The 11,315-nt window shown below is 35.9% G+C and overlaps 1 protein-coding gene across 2 annotated transcripts in view; it reads left to right on the forward strand.

Moving 5' to 3' along the window:
* LOC107680237 (cohesin subunit SA-1-like) overlaps positions 1-11,315 on the forward strand; it is a 41,959-nt gene that overhangs the window by 15,363 nt on the left and 15,281 nt on the right. For both annotated transcript variants that reach the window (XM_016476039.1, XM_016476040.1), the window contains exons 2-8: positions 7,410-7,554; positions 7,966-8,080; positions 8,176-8,328; positions 9,421-9,517; positions 9,620-9,696; positions 9,787-9,991; positions 10,592-10,743. In XM_016476039.1, coding sequence (XP_016331525.1) covers positions 7,526-7,554; positions 7,966-8,080; positions 8,176-8,328; positions 9,421-9,517; positions 9,620-9,696; positions 9,787-9,991; positions 10,592-10,743 — 828 coding nt within the window. In that variant the 5' untranslated portion in view covers positions 7,410-7,525. The remainder of the gene's footprint in view (positions 1-7,409; positions 7,555-7,965; positions 8,081-8,175; positions 8,329-9,420; positions 9,518-9,619; positions 9,697-9,786; positions 9,992-10,591; positions 10,744-11,315) is intronic.

The following is an 11,315-nucleotide window of genomic DNA, read 5'->3' on the forward strand; positions in this document are numbered from 1 at the left end:
ACAAGAAAGTATTATAATGTTTGCCTTTCTATTACTAATAATATAAAAGCAATCGTTATAAGACTTTTTGTATACATTAATTCCTTTGTTTAACCGTTCGGTCTGATTATTAGACAGACTTCTAGCCATATTTAGACAGAACTGTTAACAGCGAACAAGAGGGAGAATGTGAGCACTGTGTGCTCAGGTGCTGCCGTTCTCAGCGCCGTCAAAATAAAAGTCCCACCTCAAACACATCGGCCAAACAGAAAAACATATCGGCCAATGCTTATGGGTTCCAAACCCATAAGACCTCAGTTCATCTTCAGAACATAAAAGAAGATATTTTTGATGAAATCCGAGAGCTTTTGGACCCTGCATAGACAGCAATGCAACACAACTGACACGTTCATTAAAATAGTTCATGTGACACCAGTGGTTCAACCTTAATTTTATGAAGTTACGAGAATACTTTTTCTCCGTGCATTCCTCTGCTTGCAAACAAGGAACATGGAAGAGAAGAATTGTTGAATAAAGCTGTCATTAATTTAAATCAGGGGTCAGGTCACCAGACTCGGTCCTGGAGGGCCGGTGTCCTGGATAAAAAATGCCAAATATCGGCCGATATATCGGTCGACCACTAGTTACATATATATATATAGAATGTATAGAATTTCTGTAAATGAAATGCGGTTGTCACTCCCCTATTTTAGTGAATTATGTGTGTACAGAACACGATTAAGGAGTAAAAGGTTAACTGACAACCGAATTTAGCTGCAGTGTGTACGTGGCCAATATGTCGTACCGTAGCATTACATTTACCTCAGGCAAGCCATTCAGTGTCCACAGCTTAATTCGCTAGAGAAATGAACTCTATCCACCTTATTTTTCAACACAGAAATAAGCCGTTTTCTGTGAATGTGCGAGACTTCTGGTTCATTAGCTGCTGTAGGGAGTAAACGAGAAGAATAGCAAAGTGCAGTAAACGGTAAAACTGTTTGAACTACAAACCCATCTGTTCATAATTAAGATAATACATTAAAATAATATGGTAAGACACACCAGTTTGCAATATCAAGCAGCAAAACGAGCTGTTTTGTACAGCTAAAAATAGCTGGAAGCAGATGACACCGGAAGCCAGACACATTAAATTTACAAATTGCCACGCCCGCTCTTACGGAAAAAAATAAGGTGGAAATAGGAGCATTTAGTTAAATATATGCATTACAGTGTTTCCCACAGCCTTACACTCTATTTGTGGCGGCACTCCCCCGCCCCCATATATAAATATGCAAATTAATTTTCTGCCAGCAGGAGGTGCTTTTAGAGCGGGAGAGATAGAGGTTTCTCCGGTAACGGCTGTACAGAAAGCAGCGCTCCGCTCACAAACGTGCTTTATTAGGCATTACATGCAAAATGAAATGAAAATGACATCGAAAATTTTCTGAAGATAGTCGGTTTCCTTCTGAAATACAGTGATATAAAAATACCCGTGCCGGTTTTTGATTTTTAAACGTGCAGTGCTCATGTTTATTCAACGAAGTCAAAGCCTTTTGGAAAATCTATTTGTGGCGGTCAGTTTTGATATTGTGGCGGCCCGCCACAAATAAATCAATGTATGGGAAACCCTGCATTATATTAGCTTAAGTTCATTATATTTTACCTAACCTATTAGTGATGTCTTGATTATTTAATGTATATTTAAATATTTTTGTCATCAAGTTATGACAGCCACTGTGTAAATGATTTAAACTGAAGTACGTACCGAACCGTCATTCTTGCGTATCGTTACACCCCTAATTAATATATATATATATCATACTACCCCTGTGCTATGTTTGTTTACACTGTGAATTAAAGTAGATGTATGTGTTTTAAATAATGCTGATGCTCAAAGAGGGCAAATGTCAGCTTTGAGTTTTCTTTAATTTGTACACATCTTTTTAATGGCTTGAGCTGAACTCTGGCAATGATAAATGTCCCATTTATGTCATTTTAAGTGCTGCTTGACTTTTCGCAGCTGGAAGGTTTCTGTTAATGAAACAAGTGTGGCTTGGAAAGAACAGATATTGGAATAGCTTGTGGAATTTCAGTATCTTGAAAAACCCCAGCATCTATGAACAGTGGTTATGTTCCCACCTCCGAAAATAAGACTGTTAGGAATGCATTGGTGTTAGTGGTAATATGTGATGTCATAATATTTATTAACCATCTCAGCGCTTAATTAAATATTTAAATTTTTTATTTTTTTTTTTTTTGCATAGATTTGTTTTTGTAATGTTTGTCTTTTAAAAGCTTATGCTCATTCAAGTAAAATCCCAGGCTAAACTTGTGGCCACTGTTATTTTGATTGTGGTTTTCAAATATTTTTCATTCAAACCCATCCAAAAGAGAACGTTACCAGGAGAGGAAGGGCCCCGTTCCTGAGCAGACCGGCCTAAAACAGAGGTTGTTGCATTCAGAACTCACTTTGTTTTACACTGCTTAATGTCTCTTTGGAGGCTTGTTTTGGATCAGTGCATTTGTTACAGGCCATTATGGATTAAAATGCAGCTGATGGTCAATAATACTGTCTCGGCTCAGCTTGGCAGCCATCCTGGGTTGGCAGCCGGTGACTGAAGAGCAAACAGTAACACGCTGCAAAACTCTGATATAATTTATTTGCATCCCTTTGAGAATGTTGCACAATTTCTGCTCTGCCCTCAAACCACCAGTGTAATTTAATAATAATCTGACTGAGTAATAAGCTATTATGATATGCCCTGGCTTGACTTCCTTAGTAATTCACATACTTACAGGTCAAAAATAGCTCAGATGAGTGCATAGAACTAGAAATTTTTTGATCGGTATTTTTGTCTTGTTTTCCACAAAAATATCAAACATTTAATTGAAGTGTTAGCAATAGGATTGCTATATCTTAAAATAAGTCAATTTTTCTTACCCCATGGATCCTTTTCACATTTCCAGATTCTTAAAAGTGGGAATCATCATAGTTGAATGAACTTCCATAGAGGTGAACGGTAACTGCAACACATAATTTTTGCATTCCCATTTGCTCAACAAGTAAAAAAATAAAATAAAAATCCATGATAGCGTTTCTATGAGGAAAAGAAAAACCCTGAGCCGTTGTATTAGAAACACTCACACAGCAGCGTTAAATAGGTTTCTGTAATTTAATGCCAAGATATTATATCACAAGGTACAGTGTTATAAATGTAAAATAATTTTTTTTTTTAATGAAAATAAAAAAAAAACTTTGTTGGATTTGCATAGTTAATAGCAGTGGAAACACATCATCACAGTCTGTGAAAATTGTCCATTGGGAAATGTTAGTTTGCGGAATACTCCTTGAATTAAGCAATCAAAACCAAGTGATTTGTCCTATTTTTAAATTTTTTTTGTGATGGTACGGTAATATGGGTTTACTAAGACTGTGATGATGGCTCATGTTGTGCATGACGTGCATGTTTTTGGTTAATTCACAGTGTTTGTGTATTTTCCTACCATGCAAAGCAACCTACGTCTGTTTCATCAAAGCTTGCAGTTTGAGTTTACCACTTCTAAACTAATGGTGTAGAAGCTTGAGAGATTTTTTTTTTTTTTTTTTACAAATGTACTTTATGGTTTATTAAGTTGAGGGAGGAAGAGAAGGTCCGTGAGAGCTGTGAAACAGAGGTGATTATATCAGAGAAGACCGATCCCTCATAAAAAAGAGACACTATTTTTCCTCACAGTAGTGCTCATTAATCATATCGCCACACTACTTGAGAATAAGAGAGAGAGAAACTGTCTAAAGCCAAACTACTTTACCTGCCGAATCCATGTAATAAAAAAAAAAAAAAAGATTTTTACTTTTTGAAGCAATCCTTCAAAAATTCTCCTGTTGTGTTTACACTGAAAAAGATAACAGCATGTTGGTTTTAACAACATTAGAGTGAGTAAATAAGGACACTGTTCATTTTTGGCTTTTAATAAAGGCATTGTTCATGTTTAGATATGCTCCTCCTCTGTTAATCGCTGTAATTGTGTGTGATATATTAATTTTGTCTATTGTCCTCCTCGTTCATGTTCTCTGCTTCTCTATCTCTGTTATTTTTTCTGTTATTACTTTGGCAATAGGAAGCAATTTTGCATGCAAATAAAGCACTTGAAAGCGAGAGAGCGAGGGTCCGTCTCGACTGCATTAGCCCGTTTCAATGCACCTCAGACTGATTCTGCTGAACATGAGGAGCAGATGAAGGTTGTCTGTTTACGCCCACGCTCTTAATGTTCTCATACTGTAACTTTTTACTGGTTGTTTTCTTTTTCCCTTTAAGAAATGCTCATGGTGTAGGCGTAAAGATTTTATTTTAATGCAAACCCTCTTGCAGCCTCTCATTTTAGATGTTGTTATTAAATATATATATATATATATATATATATTTGTAGGATTGGGTGATGTTTATTGACTCGTTTTCCCTGAGTGAGTCAGGCTGTGAATTCAAACAGCAAATCAATAAAACACAGCCAGAGACTCACTGAATCACTTCCAGAAACAACATAAACAAGCTGTCTAACACCTTTATTTAGACATTGATCACTCATCCATCCCTCTCCGCAGAGGACTCAAACCAAAGCCACGATCTGGAAAAGAGTTCATTGCTGCTTTTTGTTCATTGAGAAAAACCAAGGTTATGATGAGTGCTTTAGTATGTGTCAGCTGATACACCGTTCACATTAAAAGCAAGTGATGCATCAAAATTAGAATACTAATTCTAAGTGTTGATATAAAGAACAATACTTTGTGCAGCATGTAGATAATAAATGTTTGCAATGTCTTGTGCATGATGCATTGGTTTAAAAACACAGCACTCAAAATACAAAAGAGTAGATTTTTGCCCATTAGCCAAATTTTGATCTGGATGTAAACACATTTTTATTCTGGTGGTTTATTCAGTGCGCGCGTGTCTCAATGTGCTTTGACCTCAAACTAGAGAATTTTTTTCTATTAGTTTCTATACAAAATTTTTTTTTTTGTTATACCTAAAAGTACTTTAAATGCAGCCTGCAATAGTTTAAGTGCAGCCTTTGGTCTATGTACATATGCATCAGATGGGCATATTAAGCCGTCCATCATTTTTTCAGCATTTCATATGAGTGTTGTAAGAGGGCATTAAATACTCAAAACACCTGCGCTCTATTCTGAGTTGTGCTCCTCCCTGCTGTTTTTCAGAGGAAAATTTTTCAGAGAAAAATTATATTGTTGTGTATATAAGCTTTGTAAACAGAATCTTATTCTATAATATCAATTATGGAAAATTATTATTCCATAACTAATAAACAAAAATAGCCTTTTTTGGTTTGTTTGTGTAGTTGTTACTTGATTTCGATCAGTGTGAAAGTTAAGAAAAAATGTCAAGCAATGAATGTGCTCACATTATCAATTGTTGCTCGTGTCCCATCTTTAGTAGCAATGTACTCTCAACTTTATGAGGGCACGTGTTTTTCTACAACTGTTTTACTAAAACTATAACTACTGGCCTTGAATTGAATAATATGAAATCTATGAAATGTTACATAACAGATAAAAACAGGAAATAACTACATAGGTATTTTTTTTTTAAATTCACAGTCCATTTTGGTCACTGTCTGTGGCATTTCTGCCTCTATCCCTGTGTAATTTCAGAGCCGTGTGTGTTCTTGTTTTCTCTGATGTGTTTTGCAGTGTAGTGCTGGTGTCACCGAGGTGTAATGTGGTTGTGAGTGTTTAGCAGCAGTGGGGGAGGGGAGGTCATATTTAGAGCGCTCCCATGTGTGAACCACCACGCTGAGGACAAGGTTACAGGGTCATATTTGAACCACTCAGCTTTCCTACACTCTTTTACTTACATACATCCTGCTTATTTCTTGTTAAAGCACACAAAATGCGACTTTGCCTCTCTGCGCAAGAATTTTTGTCCGTGTGTCCCTGCAGTGGCTCAGTTTAACTTCACTGCACACTCACACCTGTAAAATCGAGTCCTCCAGGACACCTACAGCGTACAGCCATCTAGTGGCAGTCTAAAGAGAATAATCTTCACCTCACCTTTACACCACTGAAATCTGTCAACACTCACATCCCCTCCTGTTGTGCGTGTCAGTGAGTTCTCATTTCATTGACATGGTGATGGTCAGGATGAATAACTTCTGATTTATGCAAGTACACTTTCTTTTCAATTTTGACATTTGATCTTTCTGAGAGTCCATATTTCTGGTATGGCCTGGTTTTCCTTGTGCATCATTGTAAGAGTTCTCTGCATTAAAGGGAGAGTGATGGAAACAGCAAAAGAGAGTGTATAGTGAGATTCAACTCATGTGCACTTCCAAATCTAAGTGTTAGTGGAGAGGGAACATTTTAATGAAAACTTTCTTAGCCTGCCCCCTACTGTTGCCCAAGAACTGCTTTACATCCTCTGGAGTTCAGCATTCTGTTAGTGAGAGAAAACTCAATCAGAAAGTCTGTTTATGATCAGTACTGTCTCTTAGAGCCAAAAGTACATTAATTTAGATTTTTATATGTCTGGAAATTATCCAGAAACACGTTTCGTTATGCCATCAAAGAATCATTAAAGGTCAAGTACTTTATGGTTCATACTGCCCCTAGTGGTGATAGTTAACTTTAGTCAGAACAACATTTACATTCACACAAAAAGTCTTTTTAAATTGATTTTTAATGATTATTTTTAAAATTAAATGCTTAATATTTTCGCCTCCATGTTGTAATAACCAATCAAACAGGCCCTTTTTGTCTTCTGTTGTGTTGAGAGATGAAAGCTTAATGCTAATTAAATCAAATTAACTTTGGCCAGTCAGTGACATGTTTATCTGATATTTCACCTATTGTTAAGGAAAATGTTAATTTTATGAACAGAAAAAAAGGTTTATCTAAATTTAAAGGGGAAAAAACACCTAGATATTTTTCTAAGTGATATTGATTTGGATTTGATTCTGTTTTAAAAATGTTTCATGAAGCAGAATAGCTGATGCCTGTGTGTGTGGATCTGTAGAGCTCTTCCAACCTCATCATTAATCTCTGTTAATGATGTGCTGCTGTAGTTCATCAAATGACCAGTTGGTGTCTCTGTTTAGCCTTTTAAACTTTACTTCTTATCCATATTAGTGTTTCAGAAGGTGTGTAAAGGTTACAGATCCTGAACAGTAGGTCAAGTTCATGGCTTTGGCATCAGAAATGTGTTTATGGCATTATTTACAGTAATTCAAATTTCTATGGACTAAAAATCAAAATCTGCAAATTATCACTGTTTAAATGAGAAATATATTTACTTGGTTTAAAGTCATTAATTGTGTCACTAAAATTACATCGCGTAAATAGAGCATGCTTTTCTAGTCCATAAAGACCTGCTTCTGTAGAAACAAATGTCTGATGTGTTTTTTCCTTCTGTCTCCTGCAGGCTCAGAATTGCAGTGTTAATACTGTCATCAGCACTTAAAGCACACTGAAATACCTCCTCCCAGCAGAGCACTACACACAGTAGACCTGTAACACACCACCTGCCCCTCCATCATCATGATCACCTCAGAGCTGCCAGTGCTACAGTGAGTCCCGCTTCATTTCCATTCACACACTGGAGTTCACTTCAGCTACAAAGAAACTACATGTCAGTGTTGTTAGTGTTAACTACAACGAAAACTACAAAAATCGTTTTTGGGAATTGAAATAAAGCTTATACGTATTAGATGAAAAACTTTCAACTTAAAAAAAACCTTGAAATAAGTTGAAGTAGTAAAATTACTAAAGCTAAAACTGAAATAAAAATTAATTAAAACTATTATATTTGTTATATTATAATATAAATATATTATTTTAATTATTAGAATTAAGCTTGCAAAACACTAAATAGCAGTATTTAGTGCACTTTCCTCAGATGTGGACATCTTTCATTGGATGGCTCGGATGTTATTGTCTGTGGCAGAGTTCATGTGGAGCTCATAGTGTTTTCCTCCCAGGGACTCCGTTGAGTCGGGTCAGGACACAGTGAGTCTCAGTATGAGTATGAGTGAGCTGGACGACATTGGAGATGGAAAGACCAAGAAGAAGAGAGGAAGGCCTGGCAGACCACCTGTATGCCTCACACGAAAACTTTCCTTGAATTGCCACAAAAAAGATGATGTATTATTCATGGTTTAACTTCACATTTTTATTCCCCCTGACTCCAGGCACCCAACAAGAAGCCTCGGAAGTCACTATCAGAAAAGGGCCCGATGGGAGTCCAGCGGGGGCGGAAGGCCAATGGGATGGCCCAGCAGAACGGAGAGGGCGATCCTGTCACTCTGTTTGAAGTGGTCAAACAGGGAAAGAGCGCAATGCAGGTATAAAACACAGATAAAATCGTAATTGTAAAATATATAATAGTGTTAAACTTGTACTCTACCGTTCAACGTTTGAGGTCAGTACGATTTTTTGTTCTTTTTCCTAAAATTACTACTTTTATTGAGCAAAGTCACATTTAATTGACTGAAGACTGGAGTAATGGCTGCTGAAAATCCAGCTTTGCCATCACAGGAATAAATTACATTTTAAACTATATGAAAATAGAAAACAGTTATTTAAATTGTAATAATATTCCACAGTATTTATTACTGTTTTTACTGATAAATGCAGCTTTGATGAGCCTAAGAGAGTTCTTTTAAAGTTCTTTTATATATATATATATATAGGGTTTCTTAGGTCTATAGGTCTACATGTTATACACTATTATAATGACATATGATATGGCTTTTAAAGACTGCTTAATTTCTAAATCTCAAAAGGTGAAAGTCAGTACTAATAGACTTGGCCTGGAAAAAGGACATGGAATGATAGCTTGGTATTATACAGTGCAAAGGATATCTGGCCTTCTAGATGTAAAGTAGGCTATAACAATGGGCCTCCTGGGTAGTTGTCATTATTATTTGTAGGGTCCTGTGTTTGTGAATTGCTCTTGTGTACTCACTCTATTTTTTAATTGTATTATACAGTATATGTATATATATATATATATATACACACATATACATACATACATACATATAGGTGGTGTTCTGAAATGAGGCAAAGTCCTTTTTTTATTTTTTTTTAAATCAAATGTAAATTCCTGTCTCAGTCACATGTTCCTGGTTAAATAAACATTACTTACACTACCAGAAAACAACAAATACAATTCTATTTTATATTTTTACATTAACAATGTAATCAATATTCTGTTTATTAAAGCCAAGTATGAATCTCATCAAGTTATTAAGCATTTTACATTTATTCCAAAATAATAACTCAAGGCAGTTATTGAAGGGAAAAAAAGGGCACTTCGGAGTGTAAGGGCAAAAAGGGCATGTGCTCTGCACAGGTTGAGCCCTACCTGTGCACGTGCCTGTTGTCCACTGTGTTTATGTAAATAGTGACACAGTTGTCCATGACTCTTTCAGTCGGTCGTTGATGATTGGATCGAGTCATACAAACAAGACAGAGATTTAGCACTTCTGGACCTCATCAACTTCTTCATTCAGTGCTCTGGCTGTAAAGGTACAAATACCTCATGCTCATAAATGTCAATCTGTATTATTAATCAATAATAATAATATATGATTCATGATAGTAGTGATTACTGACCATCCTTCATTTCAGGCACTGTAAGAATTGAAATGTTTCGCAACATGCAGAATGCTGAAATTATTCGCAAAATGACAGAAGAGTTTGACGAGGTATCCTTTCTGATGTATTTACAGAATCTTATGTAGTCAAAGAATATTTGAACTCTAGTCTGAGTAGGTCATTTTTGTGTTTTAATGCAGGACAGTGGCGATTACCCATTGACCATTTCTGGCCCATTGTGGAAGAAGTTTCGCTACAACTTCTGTGAGTTCATCTGCGTCCTGATCCGCCAGTGCCAGTACAGCATCATCTACGATGAGTACATGATGGACACGGTCATCTCTCTGCTGACGGGTCTGTCAGACTCACAGGTTCGAGCCTTCAGACACACCAGCACTCTAGCAGGTAAACCCAAATTTGTAATGAGAATTAAATTTATAAGTCTTTTGTCAGCAAAAAGGTCTCAATGTGGGTTTCAGCCAAAATAGAAGTTCTGTGCTTTCATGTTTAAAAGCAAAGAACTGAAGACAGCCATCAATATTAGTATTGTAATTTGATTTCTGTGAAATAAATGTATTTATTATTTTATTATTATTATTATTATTAATTAAATTGTATTTTATTTTACAGATCAGTAGTATTAATACTATAGCTATATATTTCTTTATTGGTTTGTTTAATTTTTATAATTTAATTAAATAATAATAATACAATTATTATTATTATTTAATACTTTTTTTTTTACCGTGCAATAAATATTAATACTATACTTTATATATTTCTTTATTGGTTTGTTTAATTTGTGTAATTTAAACAAATTAATTACTTAATAACAATAACAAAAATTTTACAAATTTATTGTTATTATTATTGTAGAGAATTTCATAAAATAACAGTGTGCATGTGACCTAAGACAGCTGAAGTAGAGAGAAATATTTTTAGATTCTTAAAAAAAATATATATATAATAAGTTTGCATCCCTGTCCTTTGTTCTTTTGGCCTCAGCCATGAAGCTCATGACAGCTCTGGTGAACGTAGCTCTAAATCTGAGCATTAACCAGGATAACACACAGAGACAGTATGAAGCAGAACGCAACAAAATGGCGGGAAAGAGAGCCAATGAGAAGCTTGAACTCCTACTTCAAAGGAGGAAAGAGGTATGAATTCCTAAACACTCTTGTCTTACTCCATGTAAAATTCAATTGTAGAGGCCCACGTGCAATACTGTGCACAGAACTTCACAAATCTGCAGATTTCCTCAGAAATTAAACGCTTCCTTCAGAAATCATACACATAAGTGGATTTGCAGAAAATGTGAAATAAAGCTGCAGATTGTATTAGTAAACAGTAGTGCTGTGTTCGATACATCGATACGACGATGTATCGTCACAGAGATTTGACGATACTAGTCTCGATACAGCTGTCCCAGTATCGATATTGTGGCACGTGTGCAGCAGTGGACCGCACTTAATTTGAATACGAGAGCACCGTTTAAAATGGAGTCGAAAAGTGCGAGGTTTCTAAAAAATAAGGAATAGAGCATAATATATAGGCTACAGCCAGGTTTAATCTGGCCGCAGAGGAACACAACCGGGGTTGCCTGATATAAAGTTCAGCCTCCCCCTCCCCTTCTCTATCACCTAGCGGTTGTAATTGCATCAGCAGATTCGGCACATTCACGATAGAAAAGCGGCGCTTTCACGTTATGGTATTACAACTGTGAACTTAC

This window comes from Sinocyclocheilus anshuiensis, unplaced genomic scaffold (genome assembly GCF_001515605.1).
Source record: "Sinocyclocheilus anshuiensis isolate Anshui unplaced genomic scaffold, SAMN03320099.WGS_v1.1 scaffold821, whole genome shotgun sequence".
Lineage (NCBI taxonomy): Eukaryota > Metazoa > Chordata > Actinopteri > Cypriniformes > Cyprinidae > Sinocyclocheilus > Sinocyclocheilus anshuiensis.